At 44.4% G+C, this 25013-nt stretch overlaps 1 protein-coding gene across 1 annotated transcript; it reads right to left on the reverse strand.

The window, feature by feature from the left end:
* On the reverse strand, positions 1–23493 carry LOC125440419 (integrin binding sialoprotein). The gene is made up of 7 exons (XM_048510245.1): positions 23390–23493; positions 16781–16844; positions 12102–12152; positions 11923–11994; positions 7446–7514; positions 2762–2869; positions 1–1146 (listed from the first exon to the last, which is right to left on the reverse strand). Exons 2-7 carry the CDS (start codon positions 16832–16834, stop codon positions 529–531), a joined length of 972 nt encoding a protein of 323 aa, XP_048366202.1. The 5' UTR covers positions 16835–16844; positions 23390–23493; the 3' UTR covers positions 1–528.
* Between the last annotated feature and the right edge of the window lie 1520 nt (positions 23494–25013).

Raw genomic sequence — 25013 nt, forward strand, 5'->3', positions numbered from 1 at the left:
TCTGTTTCGAAACTCATCTTTAATATAAACACATAGATGGAGCATATACAATACACAACCATTAGTTTGATAATAATTCCCTTTAACACATAATAATCTTTCACACATTTTTTTTTAAAAAATTCTACACATCCTAGAAAAAGTTCACAATGAATACGTGAATACTGGTTCAAAGCGCACATTTAACAGTCAAAAGAACACATTTTTATACTTAGCAATAATGCCATGTATTCATATTCTTTTGTTCTGAACAGGCACCATGTTATATTGTGATGCATCTTCCTGAGTAGACATTTCTGAACAGCTGTCATGAGAAACAGCGGCTTGTATCTTCCCGTTCTGCTTAGCAAAGTCTGAAGCCTACCTGCAGACTAAGGAACCCTATTTAAGTGGGTGTTCCTGTGGCAGAAGAGATGCTCCCATTGATGGAAGTCTCCTTAGGCTGGTGGAAGCTTCAAACTTTGCTGAGCAGAGTGCTGAGGATACAAACCATTATCACTAATCATGCCAAGCAATGGCCTCGTTTCTTCACTGGTTGTAATAGTAGTCTTGGCCGTAAACATCATATCCATGCCCTTTATAGTAGCTATACTCATCTTCGTACGTTCTGAATGTGTCACCACGGGGATACCCATTCTCATTCCCATAATACTCTGTTTGTGCCTCATAGCCGTTTTCGTAACCGGTGGTGGTGGTATCATAAACATATGGGTCTCCAGTGGTGGTGTCGTACTGCCACGGATCTTCCGGGGTACCGGATTGCCACTGATCTTCAGTGGTAGTTTCATATTGCTCCTGATAATCTGTCGTGGAGATAGCAGTAGGAACCACAGTGGTAGGAATAACGGTGGTTGCTTCCTTTTCTTCCTCTTCATTACCTTCCTCTTCCTCCTCTCCAGTGCCACCATTTCCATTCTCTTCTGCAGTGCTGTTAGTCGAAGTGCCATTGACACTTTGTTCATTCTCATCCACTTTCTCCTCTTCTTCATTTTCTTCTTCTTCATTTTCTTCTTCATTTTCATCGCTGTCTTCCTCTTTTTCAGAGCCTTCCTTCTTTCCTCCGTTTTCTGGAGCTTTGTCTTTTTCACCCTTTTTAATCCCGCCTCCTTTCCCTGGTGTCTCAACAGGATCTTTTCTTACTGGAACCTGCATTTGAAAAGTGGGGGTGGGGGTGAGAAGTCATATTTACAAGAAGTTGTTTTGGTAGTTCTAAAAAGGAAAACTATAACAAGCTTCAATTTTAAAAGAGAGGGGCCCTTTCTGCACGGGCCAATAAACACAGGTTAAGGGTGGGATAAAACCCAGGATGGGGGGGATGTGGTTCCTGCTCCTGAAGTGAGTCCACTCCGCATCCCCCCCCCACCTGGGTTTTACAAGAATCGCGATTTCTGCGATTCTTTTGTTTTAATGCTCCTCGCAGCCATAGTCGAACAAATGGTCGTGGCTGTGAGGTGCATTATGCGGCTGCCCTCCCCACCCCCCGGCTCTCATCTGTGGAGCCACGCAGGTGCTGCTGGTTCCAGCAAGGCTCTGGGGGTGCATGTGTGCCTGCCTAGCTGTGCATGGAGGAAGGGAAGTTTTAAAAAGGTTTTTTTAAGAGCCTCCGTGCAAAGGCATGTGCCCCGGCTGATGTGTTGGATGATGGGACAGCCAGCCATGTGAATAGCCCCGGGCTATGCCGGGTTTGTTTATCCCAGCTGCAACCCAGTCTAAATTTGCTGTGTGAAAAGGGCCAGAGAGAAGCATTGAATCACAAAAATGTAATCCTGATGACACATTTTCTTTTCTCTCTGGCCAATTACCCACCAGCACTGGGGCACACGTTTGGGACCGGAAGCGCCTCTGGGCAAGAAATCTTGTCCAACGTGCGTCCTCTTTGCAGCACGCTGAGAAAGGAGGCAAGTCAGGGCAAGATGTGCTTCCTCTTGCCCTGCCTGCTCTTCTTGCTTTCTGCAAGGAAAGCGAGCGTACTTTTGGTGTGACTTTTCATGCCAGAGTGGGACGAGGGCAGTGGTGGGATCCAAAAATTTTAGTAACAGGTTCCCATGGTGGTGGGATTCAAACTGTGGTGTCGCGCCAATGGGGCTGGGCGGGGCATGACAGGGGCGTGGCTGGGCATTCCAGGGGCGGGGCATTTCTGGGCGGGGCTGTGGCAAGGACGCAGCTGCTGCGCCGGTCCTTGGACGGGAAACGAATGCATGCAGGCGCTGGCTGCCATGCACGCCGGTGCACCTCCTGCTAGACTGCTTCAACTTCTGCGCACTACTGCTGAGAGGAGAGGCGTAACTAAGGCAAATATCACGTGGCAAAATCACCAATTAGTAACCCCCTCTCGGCACACACAAATAATTAGTAACCTACTCTCGGCAACCTGTGAGAACCTGCTGGATCCCACCTCTGGACGAGGGCGAGGATCATCTGCAGTGGGTAATCGGCCTCTGAAACTCCTGACACATTGATCCATCATGTCCTCATATGACATAAATAATATTGTGAATGTGATTCTGAGTACCGGAGTGCGTTTAAAATGAGATTTTGTAGCTCAAATGCACTTTAAAAACTACTGCAACCTTTTGCTCCGAGGGCAGAATCCTGAATATCCTCCCACTGTGAATTTATGACTGAGACATGCAAACGCTGATTTTAATTTGTTAAAGATTCAATACGTGCAGGAGACTCTTCCAGTGGACCATCACCGTCTTGTTTAATTATAAATTCTCCAACCTCTTCAATCCCTGCCTTACATGTTCTCAGGTCTCACCTGCTTAGGAGGTTTGGCATGTCCTGTCCCTTTCCTCGGAGGAGCTTCTGTAGCGGGTTTTTCGGCTTCCTTTTCGTTGCCTCCTTCGCTTTCTTCATTGGACTGTCCCTGCAGATATAGGAAGGTCAGATTTCAGTCTCGTGTTGGCTATAGCAGGTCCTGCATTCAGCAGTGGCAGTCTTACAAGTCTGTAGAATGGGCATTTCTCCCTCTCCTTTCACTCTCTGTGTGCTATCTTTTGTGCCCCTTAGGGTTGCCAACTCCAGGTTGGGGAACTCCTGGAGATTTGGGGGTGGAGCCTGGGATTAAAATGCCAGCAGAGTCCATTGCTTACTGAAATAAAGTTTACTTACTAACAGGGAAGGGTAACTTGGAAGAAAACAAGAAATATCTTTCTAACTAGCTAGCTCCAACAGCCGGCTTGCTGCTTGACTATTGCATGGCTACTACTCACACACAGAGAGTTAGACTGAGCACGTGCAGAGAGCAACAAAGAATATATATCTAAAGCCTACGTGCAGACTGGCATAGGTCTGCTTGACCAACAGGTATCAATTACCTGGTCACTGACTTCTGACCTCACTAACTAATTAGCATGCATCAATTAACTCCTTCATTACTGGATTGTGTGACTGGCACTTGCCAAATCCCATCAGGTTGCCAACTCCAGGTTGGGGAACTCCTGGAGATTTGGGAATAGAGCCTGGGATTACAGTGCCATGGAATCCACCTCCCAAATGATCCATTTTCTCCAGGGAAATTGATCTCTGCAGTCTGGAGATGAGCTGTCATCTAAAGGGATCCCTTGCTTCTCGCAAGAAGGCTGGCATCCCTAATGGTTCTACCCTTGGGGATCATTTTAATGGTTTTCACACACTAACGTATGTTACAGCCATGCAACAGATCTTGTTTAAGAGCAGCTTGGACTCTAGTTTCACACAGTGGTGGGATCCAAAAATTTTAGTAACAGGTTCCCATGGTGGTGGGATACAAACTGTGGTGTAGCGCCAATGGGGCTGGGCGGGGCACGACGGGGGCGTGGCTGAGCTTTCTGGGGGCGGGGCATTTCTGGGCGGGGCTGTGGCAAGGACGCAGCCGCTGCGCTGGTCCTTGGGCGGGAAAAGAATGCACGCAGGCGCTGGCTGCCATGCACGCCGGTGCACCTCCTGCTAGACTGCTTCAAGTTCTGCGCACTACTGCTGAGAGGAGAGGCGTAACTAAGGCAAAATCACGTGGCAAAATCACCCATTAGTAACCCCCTCTCGGCACACACAAATAATTAGTAACCTACTCTCGGGAACCTGTGAGAACCTGCTGGATCCCACCTCTGGTTTCATATGAGGACAATTAATTTCAGGAAGATGTCTTTTTAAGAGCAGCAAAAGTGGGCGCTTTCTTCTGGTGCCACCAAACTCTAAAAATGAATGCAAAGCCTTGGATAAATTTTGATCTCAAACATTTGCACTGGCACTGCTGCGCCCCTCAAAAGCGGTGTAATGCCATGTTTTGCAACTCCCTCCTGGAATGACTGTTGCTTCTCATTCGTGTTGCTGCTACCGCAGTTCTTTGGGTCAGGTCGTTAAAACACTTAAAATAAGTCAAAAAAGCAGTGCCAGTAAAAAAATCTTGTTTTCCGTTCTATTGAGAGGACTTCTGTAATTGCACAGTGTGGCTTGCTATTTGGCTAGCAATTGTAAGTCACCGTGACTTCCATAAAAGAGCAATTAAAGTGTGCTTGTTTAAATATGTTGTTGAGCTCCTGGCTTTGTCCACGCCGGACATTGCCTGGACTAAAACTATGTAACTGGATCTAAAACAACAGCCCTCTTCCAGCAGTCATACGTCACATTCTGATTTTGCACTCATTAGTTTTAATAAACAGCTAGTACATTATGTGCATCATGCACAGAAGCCTCCTTCTGGCTGTAGTAGCAATTGCTACTACAAGCAACTGGAGAGCTCTGCTCCATTCTCATAGCACCACTACCAATCGCCTGTGTATCTTTCTTGGCAGTGCTTGACATCAACAGTCCATGAAAGCAGAGGTGGGATCCAGCAGGTTCTCACAGGTTGCCAAGAGTAGGTTACTAATTATTTGTGTGTGCCAAGAGGGGGTTACTAATTGGTGATTTTGCCACGTGATTTTTGCCTTAGTTACGCCCCTCATCTCAGCAGTAGCGCGCAGAACTTGAAGCAGTCTAGCAGGAGGTGCACCGGCGTGCATGGCAGCCTGCGCCTGCGTGCATTCGTTTCCCGCCCAAGGACCGGCACAGTGGCTGCGTCCTTGCCACAGCCCCGCCCAGGAATGCCCCGCCCCTGGAATGCCCGGCCATGCCCCCTTTGTGCCCCGTCCAGCCCCATTGGCGCTACACAACAGTTTAAATCCCACCATCATGGGAACCTGTTACTAAAATGTTTGGATCCCACCACTGCATGAAAGGATTTTTTAAACGTGTATACATAAAACCTTCCTATAGGCCTTGCTTGTGAAACCAACCCAAGACCTCTGTCAATCTAAAAACCTGGAGAAATAGTAATGTACTGGGGTAAAATGGCAGAAACATCCATTGTAAAACAATCCCCAAATGACTGGGCCCCCACAGTGCTCACTATGTGACTAGAGTAGCCATTCGTGAGGCATTTAAAGGATGAAAATACATCTTCCTGGGAAGGACAATCGACCATAGTGACACCTTTGCTGCTTCTGACCTTCAGGTCAAGCCAAACATTCATTTTTATAAATGCTCCAGTGTCTAAGCACATATTGACCCAGCAAACCAGAACGGTACTGAAGAAGCTCTTACAAAGTGTCCAGATAAAATATGTGCTCCCCAAATAACACACATACTAAGATACATATTTGCTCAGGGGATTATATCAGCTCTTGGGGTGCCAACACAATCCTGAGCTAAATACAAATCCGGAGAAGATTCACAACACCTAATATTACAAAAATGCCCTAGGCCCAGGCCTCTGGGAGGGCATCCCACACTGTGGATATAATGCCTCTTTTTGTGTTGAAGGGGTTGTTTTTTTTTTAAAGACTCTTTCCAGTCAGGTCTTGTTGTGCATGTTTCTTTTGGCAAAATGCAGTGAAAGGAAGGCATCTCTAAAGCCCACTAACACAAAAGGGAAGTGGGAACCCATGCTGATTCCCAGTGGGAAGAAATCTCATCTCTCAATTCCTTTTTTTCCCCTTGCATTTTCTCTTTGCTGCCCTCTGGTAGTGTTTGAAGCCTCTCCCCCTTTCCTTCTCTCCCTCCCCTCCCTTGCATGCCACCCCTCACTCCCTTCCCTCCATCACTCTCCTTCCCTTGCATGCCACCCCTCACTCCCCTTCCCCTCCCTCTGCTAGGGTGGGCGGGCCATGTCCAGATGCCGGGTCCCCTTCCTCCCCTCCCTTGCATGCCACCCTTCCCCTCCCTCCCCTCCCTCTGCTAGGGTGCATAGGCCATGTCCAGATGCCGGGTCCCCTTCCTCCCCTCCCTTGCATGCCACCCTTCCCCTCCCTCCCCTCCCTCTGCTAGGGTGCATAGGCCATGTCCAGATGCTGGGGCCCCTCCCTCTCCTCCCTTGCATGCCACCCTTCCCCTCCCTCCGCTAGGGTGCATAGGCCATGTCCAGATGCTGGGCCCCCTCCCTCCCTCCCCTCCCTCCACTAGGGTGGATAGGCCATGTCCAGATGCTGGGCCCCCTCCCTCCCCTCCCTTGAATGCCACCCTCCCCCTCCCTCCCCTCCCTCCGCTAGGGTGCATAGGCCATGTCCAGATGCTGGGCCCCTCCCTCCCCTCCCTAGCATGCCACCCTCCCCCTCCCTCCCCTCCCTCCGCTAGGGTGGATAGGCCATGTCCAGATTCTGGGCCCCTCCCTCCCCTCCCTAGCATGCCACCCTCCCCCTCCCTCCCCTCCCTCCGCTAGGGTGGATAGGCCATGTCCAGATGCTGGGCCCCCTCCTTCCCCTCCCTTGCATGCCACCCCTCCCTCCCTCCCCTTCCTTTGCATGCCACCTACCAATTTGCCCTTTTCTGTCCTACCCCCCCAGCAGCCTCTGCCCCCTCATTCAATCACCTGCCCACCTACCTTTTTCTGTTCCCCTCCTATCATCAGCTATCTTTTAACATTTTTTTTGCTTCTACCCCTCCAGCTTTACATTTCTTTCTGCCTATATTTTAGGGTGTTTTTTAAAGTCTATCTTTCTATCTCTTCCTCTGTGCTGATACCAAGTGCAAGAAGGAACCTCAGAGAGATATAATGGGAAGTTCCTAGGGCTTTAGGAACTTTACGGCCTGCAGAAACAGAGGGACAGTCAGCTATCTGGAAATCCATAATTCACAAGACATCCTTCAATACATTCTCAGGTGTTCTTTCGAAAAAAAATAAAGAGCTACTATTGAAATATTATTAGTGTTTCACGTTGACACCACAGCAGTGGTGTTTGCACAAAAACAAGGGTCTAGTATATTTGTAAACTTTCAGATCCCAAGGGATTTCACCACGTCTTCAAGAATTTCTTCTTGTTTAGATTGTTCGGGCTTAAAAAACGCTGCAGTCAACCAGAATGGAAACTTGTGGGCTCTTAGTAAACTTCACCATAGAATCTCCTAGAGTACAGTCTATAAAAACAACTCATGCTTTTTTCTTCTACTCTTGATTTATTCTGACCAGAGTCAAAGAACTCTCTTACCCCTTCTTCTTCCTCCTCCTCTTCCGAGCTATCGCCATTATAGCCTTCTTCTGATGAGTCACTGTTAAACTAAAAAAAATGACATTTTGAAGCGTTGCCAATATTTCTACCACAGATAACACTGAACACTTGTACATATAGTAGCAATCAACATCTGTTCTCCAAAACATGTATATTATTCCCACAGGAGTCAATGGGATCTGTATGGCACTTCATTAGCCTCCACTATTTGTTCCTCACAGAAATGACACATGATGAGTCAGGAAATGAAGACATTCAGAAGATAATTTGGTGTCTGAATCACCCACATAAGAACTATTGTGAGCCAATATGTGGTGTACCATATAGAGTGTTGATCTTGAAGTGGGCAAGTTTGGATACAAACAAACCTGATACCAATGCTCAGTCATGGAAATCCTTGGGATGACACTTGGCTATTCATCATCTCTCAGCCTAGTCTTGTTTTAGGGTTGGATCCCACAAATCCATTCCACTATTGGGAGAGTTTTCCTCAGGAACAATGAGGATTCCCTTGATTCAAATGACCTCGTGTGTCAGGAGAAGTTTCTTTCCACTGAACAGAAATACTTCCAGTAGTAGAAGAATAATTTTGGATCCAGCTTATAAAATGGGATAGCTCCCATGTATATTGCTCTAAGTACCCCTGAAATCTATATATATACAAAGCAAACCGTCTATTTGTTAGTGATAGTATAACTCAGTAACTGCTGGGCCAATTCCTCTGAAAATTCCCAGCCACTGTAGTCAGCCAGGTGAGAGTGTTTTTAGATGTTCACATATCTGAAATTTCACACCTGGCCCAGGTAAAACGCCTTTTTCCTGGCGTTCCATGGTGAAGGACATGCAGTTGCCTGTGTGTAACTGTCACCCTTAGAATGTTCGTGCAACTTAGAATGTTCGCTCAGATGGCCAGATATGAGCAGTGAAAACAGTACATAGGCAATAACTCAAGTGGAAGTGAAACACATACACATACATACACACGCGGGAGAGGGAAGGGAGGGAGGGGGAGGCGTGGCATGCAAGGGAAGAGAAGTGAGGGAGGGGAGAGAGTGAGGGGTGGCATGTGAGGGAGGGGAGGGAGGGGGCCCAGCATCTGGATATGACCCACCCACCCTAGCGGAGGGAGAGGGAAGGGTCAGCGTCTGTTCCTTTCCCATTTCACCACAATAACCCACAGCAACACGTGGCTGGGTACCTCTAGTACTGTAATAAAAATAATAAAGCCAGAGACATATGAATCACTGGTTAAAAAACCTGAGGGAAGAGCTGAATTTAAACATGGCTGCTGCCTGATTACTGCACCATCATAGTGCTGTAGAACTCATTCAGAACTAGACAGGTTAACTTACACAGTATAACATACTTGTGAAAGACTGCTGTAACACAATGTCCAGTGATGTGTGAATACAGTTGTATCAGTGTGTTGGGACAAGAACAACTCTTATCTGTGTCTGTGTATCAGCACACCAACATCTTCAGCATGGTATAGTGGATAAGAGCAGGTAGATTCCAATATGGAGAAATGGGTTTGATTCCCCATTCCTCCATCTGAGTGGCAGAGGCTTATATGGTGAACCAAATGTGTCTCCGGACTCCAACATTCCTGCTGGGTGACCTTGAGCTAGTCACAGTCCTTCGGAACTCTCTCAACCCCACCTACCTCACAAGGTGCCTGTTGTGGGGAGAGGAAGGGAAAGGAGCATGTAAGCCACCTTGAGTCTCCTTACAGGAGAGAAAGGTGGGATGTAAATCCAAACTCTTCTTCAAAGGTGGATGCTGGGACAGTTTGGGCCCTTGACCCAGAATGGTTTTCTACCCCTGTCATTGAACCCTACTTCAGTATCAACCTCTGTGTATTCAGTGCTGTCAAGGAACATACTCAGCATATATTCTCTACATGGAAAACAGGAATGGCATACCTGTATCATGCACAGGATTGCCAATTCTAAATTGAGAAATTTCTGGAAATTTGGAGGTGGAGCTTAGGGAAGGACCTTAGCAAGCTATAATGCCACAGACTTCAGTCTAGGAGCAGCAGTGGCATAGGAGGTTAAGAGCTCGTGTATCTAATCTGGAGGAACCGGGTTTGATTCCCCGCTCTGCCACCTGAGCTGTGGAGGCTTATCTGGGGAATTCAGATTAGCCTGTACACTCCCACACATGCCAGCTGGGTGACCTTGGACTAGTCACAGCTTCTCGGAGCTCTCTCAGCCCCACCTACCTCACATGGTGTTTGTTGTGAGGGGGGAAGGGCAAGGAGATTGTAAACCCCTTTGAGTCTCCTGCAGGAGAGAAAGGGGGGATATAAATCCAAACTCTTCTTCTTCTTCTTCTACCCTCCAAAGCTTCTATTTTCTCTAAGGGAATTGATCCCTGTTGTCAGTTGTAATTTCAAGAGGTTGCCAGGCTCCACCAGGATTTTGTCAAACCTGTGGTCAGAAACGTTCCCATGCCATTCAAGGCTTTAATGGTTTAAACAATCCATAGGTCATCCTGACACCTTGAAGCCCACAGGCATTTCATCCCCATGCCTATACTGTCTTGACAGTAAGAAGCATGTAATTAGAAGACAGCCATGAGCACATGTCTTCTTTGACTCCATGAAGCCATAGATCAGCACAAAAATATCTCTGTAGCCATCATGCCAAACCACCATTCTGCCAAGGCACTGTTCCCAGAAGCAATGCAATTTTTAGCCTCTTCTGTACGAACCCTCTTCGAAAACATGTAATTAGCAGCCCCCTGTAGCGCTCTCTCTCAGTCCAGAGAAAATGATTGTCAGTCCACAGGATGCTGCTGCGTGCATACCCATTGTGTACCTAAAACCTGTGTTGTGTGTGCAAAGTACCGTCAAGTTGCAGGCAACTTAATGACAATCCTTTACGGGTTTTCAAGGCCAGAGACTAACAGAGGTGGTTTGCCATTGCTTGCCTCTGCCTGATCACCTTTTCTTATATTTCAGGTGGTGGGGAAAGATGTTGCATGAGCTAAAATGGCTAATACCAGTGGCACTTCTTAGCCAATTAGATTCAAGCCCAGTAGCACCTTAGAGACCAACAAGATTTTTGAAAGTATGAACTTGGCTACTCAAAAGCTCATACCCCCCAAATCTTGTTGGTCTCTGAGGTGCTACTGAAGTCAAAACTAGCTGTTCTATGGCCAAACAACATGGCTACCCTCTGAAACTATCATCTTTGGCAATGTGATCCCTCACACTGGCCCTTTGGGCCAACCCACATCATTTCTAGGCCTGCGGGTGTTTTAATTCTGCCATGGGCTGACTCCTTTCCAGTGACTGGTCAGTCATGTGCAGCTGCACATATGGACAGCTGAGTTTTTTGCTAGCACTATCCCCAAAGCCCAACTCCTGCGATTGCAAGGATCTGTCTTGATGCTGAGTGTGGCAAGGACCTGAATGTACTGACATGGAATTCATTGTCCCAATGGTTCTGGGAATTTCTTTCATTGTTTCTGGAAGGCTTTGCATAGGCAAAAATGCCACGCACCTGCCAGCATCCCTTTCAGCAAGTTACAGGACATTTAGGCTCATTCCGCACATAATGCACTTTCAAACTGCTTTCAGTGCTCTTTGAAGCTGTGCGGAATGGCAAAATCCACTTTCAAACAGTTGTGAAAGTGGTTTGAAAATGCATTATTTTCCATGTGCAGAAGGGACCTTAGTTAGGACTAAAAAGGTCGCAGGCCCAACTTTGGAATATATTTCTGTATCTTGTTGTGGCCACCAGTGGTATCAGTTTTAAGACTGGGTTGGAATTCATTTAAATATTGGTGACAATTATAGAGTAGAGATGGCTCTGATATGGTTCCATTCCTCACAGCACAAAACAGACATCTATGGGACATCTTAAAAAGATGCGACTGCCTCTTTTCATTCCGCACGCTCAAAAGAAGACATCCAGGGGACCTCTTAAAAAGAGACAGCTTCTGGTGTGCTTGCCAGACAGTAAAGTCATCAGAGGGGGAAAGAGGCTGTTTCCCACCTGACCATTTTGCTCTCTGGTCAGTTTCATCCTCAGCTTGTACCTGACATTTTGTGTGCAGCTGAAGGGATTCTCCCTGCCTCCATTTGTTGAAGGTTTCCCCAGGACGTTTGCTCTGCGGGCTCCAATCCTGGGCGCCTTTTCAGCTCAAAAAGTGCACAGTTTCGTTCAGCTGGTCCTGTCAATTCCGGCGATATATAGTTTTACTTTTTTTAAAAATGGAAATGCTATCTTCAAAGATCAGCAGACATGCTAGTGATGATTGACTAGTTTTTCTTATATTGCTGTGGGGTGGGATGGTTTTTATTAGATTTGTTTCACCCATAATGATTTGTTTTAATGCTGTTTTTATTGATGCATTTGTTTTGTGAGATGTCTTGAGCCCTTTTTCTGGAGAGGCAACATATATATAAAATATAATACGTACTTACACACCATATATACATACATACCTGGTATCTTTTCATAGGTGGGTAGTGATAGGGATATCTGTATAGGAAATACCTAAACCTGTTCTTGAATAACTGTCAGAAAAGGAAACACATTTTCAGTTTCTGAAATTGAGACAACAATTTTTTTGTTTTGTTTTATTTTATTTTAATATAAGAATTTAGTAAAGTTGACAACATACTGCATTTTCTTCGGAATCCTCTGATTTAAATCTTCTTCGGAAGTTTTTTACCTACAAATAAAGAGAAGATTGCTTAGGGTGGGTGTGATTTTCTTTCTATAGTTGTTAACTTTGAAGACTTAACTTCTAACTAACTTCAAAGTACATCTTCTCTGGAAAGAAATATGAAGGGGTACATGGGTGGTTTCCTCACTTTGGTTTGTGTTCAGAACCTGTATTAAGTCTCTTTTGTAAATGGCTTCCACTAATTATTTCTGTGTATTTGCATCCATTAAGGAAGAGTAAATATCACAGTGACACCTAGTGACAGAACTCAGGATTAATCTTTGTAGAGCAAACTGAATGCTGAGCAAAGTCTTCAGAATAAACACTCACATAATGAGGCAGAAATTTCCGGAGAGGGACCAAACTGTGCTAATTGGACACAAATCTGAAACCAGTGTATGGACTCAGATCCAAACAAGATCAACAATATGATAAGGGCCTCTCTGGCAGTTTTGCAGTCATAACATCTGAGGCTGCTGAAGAGGGCTCCTTTGGATTCTACCATCTTCCAAAGGAGCTAACAGCGCCAGGCCTGTCTGACTGTGTAACAACTAGTCATTCCACTAAAGCCTGTTGAAGCAATATCTGTAGTAATGAAAACCTTTATTTCTTCATTCTCTATGTCATTTTTTGAACTTTTGTAGCTGAAGAGTAACTTACACGTATTAAATAAAAAAAAAACCATTTAAGAACATTAAAACAAACATGGACACACAAACTTCCCTCAACTGTGGTAGGTTATATTTTTTGTTCACACAAGCTTACCACAAATGATCAAAGCTGTGACTGGAAAATGGATAAGAGAAACAAATCCATGTGGTCTGTCGCAACATAACCTCATTCTAAATATTATTATTTTATATGTATATTCTTTTTTTCCTTTTGATGTAATTGTAATTCGGATATTGCTTCTATGTTTTCTTTTTGCTGTTCAGTTTATATTTATAAAAACAAAATCCTGAATTTAAAAAGTAATCATGATGAAGGGACGCAATTCTCTTGTAGAGCAGCAGTTTCTGCTTGGCGTGCATAACATTTCAGGCTCAGGCCTCGGCATTTGGGTATATAAGGATCTCTCAAGCCATATGGCTGGGAGTGCTTACTGGTTAGCCTGAACCGGCCATACCAGGCTGGATGGGTCAGTAATTAGACAGTGGTGGGATCCAAAAATTTTAGTAACAGGTTCCCATGGTGGTGGGATTCAAACTGTGGCGTAGCGCCAATGGGGCTGGGCGGGGCACGACGGGGGCGGGGCATTCCTGGGCGGGGCTGTGGCAAGGACGCAGTCACTGTGCCGGTCCTTGGGCGGGAAATGAATGCACGCAGGCGCAGGCTGCCACGCACGCCGGTGCACCTCCTGCTAGACTGCTTCAAGTTCTGAGCGCTACTGCTGAGAGGAGGGGCGTCACTAAGGCAAAAAATCACGTGGCAAAATCACCCATTAGTAACCCCCTCTCGGCACACACGAATAATTAGTAACCTACTCTCGGGAACCTGTGAGAACCTGCTGGATCCCACCTCTGAATTAGACCCCTCAGGAGGCAGGTTCAGTTCTTCATACTGGGCCGAGCATATAGTTCAGGAGAAGAATGTCTGTTTTGCACACTTAAATTCCAAGATTTAGTTCAAGCCCTTGCATCAACTATTAAAAGGCATCTCTGGCAGCAAATCCTACCATTTAATTACTCATTGAGTGAAGAAGTACTTCCTTTTGTCTGCCCTGGATTTAATAATGCTAGTAACCATGGTTACTTCCATTGCTGGACATTGTGGTTTTAAGCAATTTGGGCATCAGCCCAATGCCAGTTCTCTCAGAGGGGATATGTTGGGGCCCGCTGCCCACTAATCCACCCACCAATGTTGTTTGCAGCTGCCATTCTCAGTGAGGCCAGAGCAAGAGATCAGAGCATTGCCAGTGCATTTGGTGTTTTCTTTGAGCTTGTCAACTTCCCACAAATAGAGAGAGCCAGCTGGCCAGGAATTTCACCTGGACCGTGAGTGAAGGACTCGGTAGCCTCCAAAAAAAAGTTGCTTTCCTTTTTGGCTTTAGGCATACTAGCCGTGGTTCTCAGCACTTCTGACAATAACGTAGGCATTGCCCAGGATGCTGAAGTGGAATACAAACCTAGGAATCAACACCTCTTTTGCAAGAAAATACTTTCCCCACCACTGACCCTCCTTCTCCCCCTGCTCAACCTGCTTCCCACTACTATCCTTCCTTATCAGCTCACTTTGCTCCCCTTTTCCAACTATTATCCACTTTATTCTGATCTGGAGGAACCGGGTTTGATTCCCAGCTCTGCCGCTTGAGTTGTGGAGGCTTATCTGGGGGATTCAGATTAGCCTGTACACTCCCACACACGCCAGCTGGGTGACCTTGGGCTAGTCACAGCTTTTTGGAGCTCTCTCAGCCCCACCCACCTCACAGGGTGTTTGTTGTGAGGGGGAAAGGGCAAGGAGATTGTAAGCCCCTTTGAGTCTCCTACAGGAAAGAAAGGGGGGATATAAATCCAAACTCTTCTTCTCTTCTTTGTTTTCTACTCAAGTTGTTGACTCCAACTGGTGTAGTGCCAAGGGGGGGCAACGCCCTAGGCGTGCGCCGGTATGGGGGTGTGGCCGGGGCGTGGCTGGGGTGCAGGGTGTGTGTGTGTGCCCCAGGCGCAGCTCCCCCTCGCTCCGGCCCTGAGTTCACCACCTTGCTCTTTCTTTTTGCAACTACACTCTTTAAGAACATAAGAACATAAGAACAAGCCAGCTGGATCAGACCAAAGTCCATCTAGTCCAGCTCTCTGCTACTCACAGTGGCCCACCAGGTGCCTTTGGGAGCTCACATGTAGGATGTGAACGCAATGGCCTTCTGCGGCTGTTGCTCCCGATCACCTGGTCTGCTAAGGCATTTGCAATCTCAGATCAAGGAGGATCAAGATTGGTAGCCATAAATCGACTTCTCCTCCATAAATCTGTCCAAGCCCCTTTTAAAGCTATCCAGGTTAGTGGCCATCACCACCTCCTGTGGCAGCATATTCCAAACACCAATCACACGTTGCGTGAAGAAGTGTTTCCTTTTATTAGTCCTAATTCTTCCCCCCAGCATTTTCAATGAGTTCTTTTCTTTCTTTCTTTTCTGAGTTCTCCTCCCAGATGATCCTCCTGTATCATCCATTTGCCAATATTCTCTCCTCAATAGCTAGGTTATGGGCTCTCTAGGTCAGACCGGGATATTGACAGTCAACAGCAACCTGCCCACTTGTCCCTTCTCCTCCCCAACCCAGCCAACTTGCTTATCCCTGACACCTTTGCCCATTTACCCAGTGTTTTTCTTCTCTGCTGATCCCTACTTCTGTTTTCATACAGATGTCTGCAGTGGTGGGATCCAGAAATTTTAATAACAGGTTCCGATGGTGGTGGGATTCAAACAGTGGCGCCGCCGCACACACACACCTCCAGTCCCTATTGGGCAGGGAGGTTGCTTTAGTAACCCCTTCTCGGCGCTCAGAAAAAATTAGTAACCACTTCTAGAGAAGTGGTGAGAACTGGTTGGATCCCACCTCTGGATGTCTGCCATTTTTTTAATGCATAGACATTGCAGGTGGGGTTAAAATTGTTTTGTATTTTTCATACTTTTCTGCCAACCTGTGGGTTACCTCAAGTTTTCAGCCTAGATACCCCCTTATGAATTTCTGATCTGCATATATGATGAATAAATGAATAAATGGAAGTAGTAATTACAAAATCTTATTCGTCAGATGTGAATGTAATCTTAAAAAGGCGTGTAGGGGTCAGAAACTAACTTGAGTGAGAATCTCCTTTTTGTATTTATTTTACCTGTAGTCTAACTTTTGGTATTTATCTTACTTTAACTGGATTTATATCCTGCCCTACCACAGCCAAAGGCAGATTACATGTGGTCAACCTATAATATATATAATCAATACCTAATACATTAATTAATACAATCTGTAAATGATACATAGTACAATAAGCAATGTAAATCATGTAAATCGGAACAATAAATAGTTAACATTTACAAAAGTATACAAACTTGGGCACCTTTCCATTTTCCATTTCGCTCTTCAGCAGTGGACAAATCTACCCAAGCACAACTATAAATCAATCAATCAGAAATAATAAAATAAAGAGTTCCTACTAGAACCATCAGGAGGTGGTGATGGCCACTAACCTGGATAGCTTTAAAAGGGGCTTGGACAGATTTATGGAGGAGAAGTCGATTTATGGCTACCAATCTTGTTCCTCCTTGATCTGAGATTGCAAATGCCTTAACAGTCCAGGTGCTCGGGAGCAGCAGCAGCAGAAGGCCATTGCTTTCACATCCTGCATGAGAGCTCCCAAAGGCACCTGGTGGGCCACTGCGAGTAGCAAGAGAGCTGGACTAGATGGACTCTGGTCTGATCCAGCTGGCTTGTTCTTATGTTCTTATGAACCTACTATTCCAGTATGACAAGTGACTGATTGACATGATTGATAGAATGCACCCAATCAATGTTGCAGATAAAAGAATACAGAATACTAACTACAAAAAAAGTCACAATAATTTATAATTTACAAACAAGGAGTAGGCCAGTCCAGTGATGCACAAGTGATCTGTAGTAGGTAAAGAACGGTTGTTGACTTACTGAGAAGGCACAAGCGATTCCCAAAAGGCAGAGGAAGACCAGTGTTGTCCTCATGTTTCGGTGTCTAAAAGTAAAAATAACTCACTTAGGAACCATCTGTATAGGAGCATTGCTGTTGACGGTTACTTAGTGCAAGTTGAAGTTTGGTGTTTCTATGAATATGAGCTTTGAATGCGGTTCTAGGCTTAATTACTGTGTTCAGGTGGATGGTATGTAAGCTCTGATTGACGAATGAACCATTTGTTTATTTATCTGAGACTTGCTATAAGCTTGCTATATTTTCAGATAACGGGGGCCAAGAAAGATACTATAAGACTCAATACTAAGAAGAACGAATTAAAACAATCAGGAAGTTTTGTCTTTCACAGTAACTAAAGCCCTCCGGGGGAGGGTGGATTATTATTATTATTATTATTATTATTATTATTATTATTATTATTATTATTATTATTATTATTATTAATAATAATAATAATAATAATAATAATAATAATAATAATAATAATAATAATAAAAAGCAAATGTATTGCATATTGAGAGGCAGAGAGAGAATGTTTTTTGGGCGGGTTGTTGTTTATGGTTATGAAATAAACTTGATTTGAATACATACATGTGAACTTGCCTTTTACTGAATGAAGGTCAGTATAGTCAGAAATGCCTACTCTGACTGGCAGCAGCATTCCAGGGTCTCAAGAAGAGATATTTTACCTCACCAACTGCCTGATCCTTTTAACTGGAGCATCCAGGGATTGAACCGAGGACTTGTTGCATGCCAAACAGATACTCTAATGCTGAGTGAGGGCCCTCCCTGGGGGCTGAGGAGGGTGGCTGGTGTGAAACAGTGTATAACATAGGTGTCAAACTCGCAGCCCTCCAGATGTTATGGACTACAGTTCCCATCATCCCCTGCCAGCACATTGCTGGCAGGGGATGATGGGAACCGTAGTCCATAACATCTGGAGGGCCGTGAGTTTGACACCTACGGTGCATAACATGATGGCTTTAGACATGAAACCCTTGCAGTGCCATCCTATGCAGAATTCCTCTAAAGTCATCCTATTATATAAAAGGCTTGCAATTGTGGCGATAACTCACTTCCAGCCAATCACCATGCCCACACTGCTTGGGGGTGGGGCTTACACAGAATGGGTACAACACAACATTGCCTTCCTCTGCAGAGTCTCTGAATGTCTCCCTTCCAAGTACCGATCCTGTTTACCTTTCAAGAGCTGTGAAGATCATACTATACTGTACTATTCTGCATCCACTATAACATATACTAAGCAATAAATATAAACATGCTGAGCAATAGATATGATAATAGCAGTGCAACGTTATATTGTGATGCCCCAACTTTAGGGGACAGGCTCGAGATCCCAGCGCTCTGTAAAATCCAATAAGATCACCACGATGTGAGATGTATTAAAGTTTATTCAGGCTGCAGTTCAAATAGACTCTTAAGGCAGAAGCCCTGATATATACAAGGTTCAGAGGTTCCAAAGATAGAGGAATGTAAGCCAAGTCTTCATCATTGCTTACAGCAACATCCTTTGCATGATATTATGGATTACGCTGATAACAGATCACTACATGGGATGCATGTGTATTTGTACAACAAGTTAACATGTCATACTGAATATAACTTCTTCAGTTATCCATGCCCAATTATTAGTCATTCTTCCTTGTGACAAGGACAGTGGTCACTTCCGGCATGCAAGCATGCTGGTCTCAACGTAAGGCATCCATCCTGCAAACTTCCTTTACAAAAACGAATCATTCGGAAAGGATGGGACTATGAAGAAGCAACTGGTACAAAATGAGTCAAGAGCCAGGGGGAACTCATGAGATGTTGCATCACTACACAGTGTACTTTCATCCATGCTTCAGTATAACATGTTAATTTACTCTACAATATACTTTGAGTTCAGTTAGAATTATGTCCATGTGTGTTGTTCAGAATTTCTATATGTATTCCTCATAGGGCTGCCAACCTCCAGAGGGCACCTGGAGATTTCATGCTATTATAATTGATCTTCAACCAAGATCTGTTCCCCTGGAGAAAATGGCAGCTTTGGATGGTGGACTCTATCGCACTATTCTCTGATGAGGTCCCTCCCCCCCCCCAAAACCCAGCCCCCCAGGCTCCATCCTGAAAATCTCCAGGTATTTCCCAACCCACAGTTGGCAACCCTAATTCCTCAGTATATGTTATGTTGTTCTGTATGTATTTTTATGATCATTTCCATAATGTTGCTTATTCCTCACTATAGTGCCAGCGTGGTGTAGTGGTTAAGAGGTTCTCTCTCATCTGGAAAACTGGGTTTGATTCCCCACTCCTGTACCTGAGTGGCAGAGGCTTATCTGGTAAACCAAATGTGTTTCCACACTCCTACATTCCTGCTGGGTGATCTTGGGCTAGTCACAGTTCTTCCGAACTCTCTCAGCCCCACCTACTTCACAAGGGGTCTGTTGTAGGCCACCTTGAGTGTCCTTACAGGAGAAAAAGGTGGGGTATAAATCCAAACTCTTCTTTTGGCGAGTGTGGCCTCTTGCCAGCATCTACTCTCTGATCCCAAACATTTGCAAAGTGGGAAAGTAGAGATTACTGAAGAGAGAAACCTGGTAATGAACAATTTCTCATACCAAAGTTCTTTTAATCTAATGAATAACTGGTGCTGTTTCCTTCAATATTTTCCTGTAATTGATGAGAGAGAGAGAGAGAGAGAGAGAGCTTTGGACTGCGACTCATTGACAGGGTCACAAATACATGCTCTGTTTTGTTCAAGCGGTCCTGCAGTCAAAACCCATCCATCCATAGGAATGTTAAATACCGGTTTAAGGAGGGAAGTTAAAATATAAATTCTGGAGCAATAACCATTAATTAAATTTGTAAATTCAACATAGAAAGCGCTAAGATTAGTCACTCTGTGAAAATTCTGGGCATGGTTTCAGGCCCCGCCAGGTTCCAAACTCTAGATTTCCTGTACAAATCGTGAGAAATAAGTCTAGCCAGTAATTAAGGAGGGGGATTTTGATACATTATTTCCTGATTCCCCCCCCCCCCTTCTAATCCTTGAATATAACACTATTATAGAAACAGAATTTGGAAAAGATACTGAAAGCTCCCTGAAAACCTCCTGCTCTGAGACAGAGAATGCGAGGACCAATGTATGCCAGTCAAGTTACGGAACTGAGAAAATTTATTATATTTGTTGAGAACTCAGATGACCTGAAGCCTTATATGGAAGGCCTGGATATGTATGAAGCCACTTAAGACAAAAATAAGGCCTACGATTGCCAGGTCTAGGCAGGGAAATTCCTGGATATGGGGATGGAATCTGAGGAGAGTGGTGTTTGGCGAGTGGAGGGACCTGAGTGAGGTAAATGGGCATAGAGTCCACTTTCCAAAGGTGCCATTTTCTCCAGAGGAATTGATGTCTGGAGATCAGTTGTAATTTTGGGAGATCAACAGGCCCCACCTAGAGCTAGTATAACAGTAACAAGCCATTGAGAGTAGGCCAATTCTCACCTATGGATTTGGACAAACCGTGGAATTGATTTTCAGACAATGTTTGAAATGAATCTGGGTGATGTGAGGCGTGGGAGATGTTCAATGGAATCTTTGTCTGGAGGCCCCTGGTGGCTTTTGGTAAACTCACTCACACAACACTGCTTGTTCTGACTGCCTGTGACTCTCCAGGACATAGGCAAAGAAAATCTTTCCTCTCACTACCTCGGCTCTTTTTTCAATTGGAGATGCCGTGGATTGAACCAAGAATGTTATGCATGAAGTGTACTGAGGCTGGCAACGGGCAGGAGATTTACCGTCACAGGTGACATCACTTCAAGAATGACCCAGAAATGATATCATCACATAGGGATGACACTGTAGCATTCGCCCCAAATTAGGCAAATACTAGAGCATTGATCAACAACAAGAATCATTTTTGGGTTGTGCCAAAACGGACAACAAGGTTTTGACACAACAGTAACTCCTCTTTCTCCCCCTATTTCCCTGGCCATGTTCCCCAGCTGCTCATATGGGAGGGGGCAATGCTGGTGTGGGCGGGGGGGTAGATGTCCCACTGAAGCAGGAGACTTGGTCTCCCTATTGCAGTGGTGGTGAACCTTTGGCACTCCAGATGTTATGGACTACAATTCTCATCAGCCCCTGCCAGCATGGCCAATCGGCCATGCTGGCAGGGGCTGATGGGAATTGTAGTCCATAACATCTGGAGTGCCAAAGGTTCGCCACCACGGCCCTATTGTAAAGGGATGCACATAAAAACAATATCTGAAATTAATCAAATGCCAAAAAGTTAACAGAAATCCAAATTTGAGGTATGGTTGCCAGGCTCCCCAGTGGTAGCAGGGGATCTCCTGCTTTGGGTCCCCTCCCCTGCAGCCATTCAACTGACCAGCCGGGGTCTTACCAGCTGCAAATGAGGCCTACACCTTATTGGCTTGATGACCTCACTTCCAGAAGTGAGGCCATCTTGTCACCAATGATGTTGGAGGCACTCTTGTATTTGAGTAAAAGCTCTATGGTATAAGATGGGGTTTTTGGGGAAGTGATGTCATTGTGCTGATAGGGTGAAGCCTAAGCCTCAATTTGCAGCTGGTAAGACCCCCACCCCTGCCACTGGTTGCCACGGGATATCTGGATTTGTAACCCACTTTTCTCAACAGTAAGGAGTCTCAAAGCGGCTGACAAATGGAGTTCTGCAATGGAGCAGAGTGATGAGCTTGAGGACTGGCAGTCTGAGGCCCGTTCTGCACATGAAGAACAATGCACTTTCAATCCACTTTCGAAGCTTTTTGCAGCTGGATTTTATTGTGCGGAATAGCAAAATTCACTTGCAAACAATTGTGAAAGAGGTTTGAAGTGCATTATTCTGCAGGTGCGGAAGGGGCCTCAGTTGATACCATTCTAAGATAACTATCTAAGATCACCCTGCTGACTTTATGCATAGGAATGAGGAAACAAACCTAGTTCACCAGATCAGAGTCTGCCACTCATCTGGAGAAGCGGGGAATCAAACCCAGTTCTCCAGATTAGAGTCCACCTCTCTTAACCACTATACCACACTATAATTCCAAGTCCACATGTGCTGACTTTGGGGACAAAAGATGACAACAGCATGGTTTGAAAGCATATGGCTCAGGAAAATTCAGGCAGCTGAGTAATGCTGGAGCTGATCTGAGCTTCTCTGGAAGTCTTGTGCACACAGTCTTGAGTTCCAAATGAGAAGGGTGGGATATAAATGGACCCAATTAATTAATTTCACTGAGGCCCCTTCCGCACATGCAAAATAATGCGTTTTCAAACCACTTTCACAACTGTTTGCAAGTGGATTTTGCTATTCCGCACAGCTTTAAAGAGCACTGAAAGCAGTTTGAAAGTGCATTATTCTGCATGTGCGGAATGAGCTTGAGAGATCCAAAAGCTGGACCATCACTAGGTGGAAGCACTACCCCTTTCAACACAGTGACCTGCCAATCTGGATTCAACCATGTCATGTTGCTAATTATGGAGCCAATGCTAATTATGCAGCCAAAATGCTGAATCTGGAGCCAGTGTGGTATAGTTGTTGAGTGTTAGACTAGAATCGAAGAGACCCAGATTCAAATCCCCACTCGTGCCATGGAATGATTTGGGCCAGTCACACACTCTCAGATTAACCTACCTCACAGGGTAGTTGTGAAGATAAAATGGAAGAGCGGAGAATTATAGAAGCAGTCTTGGGTCCCCACTGGGGAGAAAGTGAAGTACAGATGAAGGAAATAAATAATAAACGACTTGTTATGGGCCAAGTATCACCTAAGGATTCCTAGAAAAGTGTATCATACACATTATTTTGGCATAAATAACAGGCACCCTTTTGTTAAAATTAGACGAAGACCTGAAATAAACCACTTATTTTAGTGAATGTATGCCATGCATGCTTGTGTTGATTAAGAACATAAGAAATTATTATGATTGTTTGCAGTGGGAGCTGTAACGCAGAATTATTATGATTGCTTCAGTGGGAGCTGTAACCCAGAAAATTATTTTAACATGAACCTGTAGGTGATTTATTCACAAGCTCACCCCTAGCTTTAATATGAGGATTACAGACCTGACCTACCTTAAAAGACTGTTGTAGGGATACTAACATAATGCATATGAATTGTTTTGAACATACAAAAAGCAATAGTGGATACTGCTGCTGTGTGTAGCTTTGCTATATGGAACCAGAGGAAATGCTTTATTTTTAAACGTCCTTTATTTTCCTTCTCCATACAAGCTGTAATCCCTTAATAAAGTCCATCCAAGCATCTCTGATGGAAGGGGAGAGAGGAACATTGTTTCTTAGCTTAAAAACATGGGAAATTCAAATTTTGTTCGGTTTGATCACATCGGTTACAAAAAATGAGCAAAAAGATATATTTTTTTTAAACAAACTACTAAATATTGATTTAGATGCTAGAAATCACACTGCGGTTAAATACATGCATACAAAATAAAACATTCACTCCCAAGTAGAATGAGAAATCCAGAAATCCATGGATTCAAGAAGGGTGAAAAAGGCTTTCCTCTTGCATAGAAACAAGTTGCCAGACACTTACCGTTTTGCTGTTCTGAAGTGTACAGCTGGTCTCCAAGGAGTCAGGGGACCGAGATTTAACAGTTCATCTGTTTGTTCTTGGTCATCCTCCTGGCATATAAACACTGCTTTTACCCTCTGCTAGCCAATCATCGCTTTCCCTGTGTGATGTCAGCAAGTGGACTTTTACCAGAAAAAATCCCTACACTTCAACATTTTTTTCTCCCAGTCCCAGATTTTGTTTCTAAACATAATATCCCGTTTTAGTGCCCAGAGGTTTGCATCGTTTCATTTAATTGAAGGGTTGAGCCAGAGATGAATAGGTTTGGAGGCTGAGATGTATAATATTGGTCTAGATTTAAATTAAAATTAAATATTGGGAACATTAGTTGGGGTAGTTGGCCTTTTTTAAAAAATAGATTTTATTTGCAGGGGGAGGCAGATTGTCCAAGAGGAATTTTTCACTTTTCTTTTGCAAAGTTGTGTTCAAACAAGTGAACTTTGGGGAATTTAATTAGTTAAAGAATGGGTTAAGAGAGTGGACTCTGGTATCAAGAGGACCATTTCACACACAACATTTTTTTCTATATGGCAATACTAACATTCACGCAGAGGAAAGATGCATACTGTGGTATAATACTCAAGATGTTTTTTTCCAAAAAAAGGGCCAAATGTGTCCATTATTAGATTCCCCATATATGTTTTAAAGATTCTAGCCCTTTCCACACAGCACAAATAAAACATCTTGAGGCTGGAATATAAAACATTTCCTGCAAGAATTCCACAGAGCTTTTAACCCAAAACGTTAAAACGTTAACCCTTTCCTTCAGCCTTAAAATGTTTTGTTTGGAAATGCTGAAGTAGAGATCTTTTCCCCAAAAACATTTTCAAAACATTTCCTGCTTGCTGTGTGGAGATCAGGCAATGTTTTATTTCTCCCACTCAATTTTGAAGCTCTCGCATTACTTTCTCCACTGCTTGCTGCCTGCCACTTTTCGCTGCTTCTCCATGCTGTCCACCTTATACTAAAGCATCCTACAGATGTTTCCTCATCTAGCTCGTAGCTGCCCACCATTTCCGGCCCCTTCCGCACACGCAAAATAATGCATTTTCAAACCACTTTGACAACTGTTTGCAAATGGATTTTGCTATTCTGCACAGCTTCAAAGAGCACTGAAAGCAGTTTGAAAGTGCATTATTCTGCATGTGCGGAATGAGCCTCCATCATGCTGTACACTAATAAAGTCAGTACTGTCTGCCTATTATGCAAAAGAGTCATTTTTCTGTTTTTTCAAAGTTTCAGTGAGATATTTTCAAAGCTACATAGACATGATATGAGAACTGGGAAGGTTTCAGATATCGAGTCTGTGGTTTCAAGGATACAATGGCTTTTTTTTTTAAGAGAAAGAACCATTTTCACCAGAAATGCTTTATTTTTCTGTGCTATGCGGACAAACCCCTCCAAAATGGTTCTTTTTAAAACATTTGCACAATGTTGTAAATGTTTTGTGCAGGAAAAGCCAATGGCTATTAGAGTGGAGAAGGAATTAATTTGGATCAGGGCCCTGGAACGGTGGGTGCAGTGTTTCACAGTGTTTTCCAATATAAATAACTAGACTTGATATTTGCTGCACAGGAAAAAAAAG

Source organism: Sphaerodactylus townsendi, linkage group LG10 (genome assembly GCF_021028975.2).
Source record: "Sphaerodactylus townsendi isolate TG3544 linkage group LG10, MPM_Stown_v2.3, whole genome shotgun sequence".
Taxonomy (NCBI): Eukaryota; Metazoa; Chordata; class Lepidosauria; order Squamata; family Sphaerodactylidae; genus Sphaerodactylus; species Sphaerodactylus townsendi.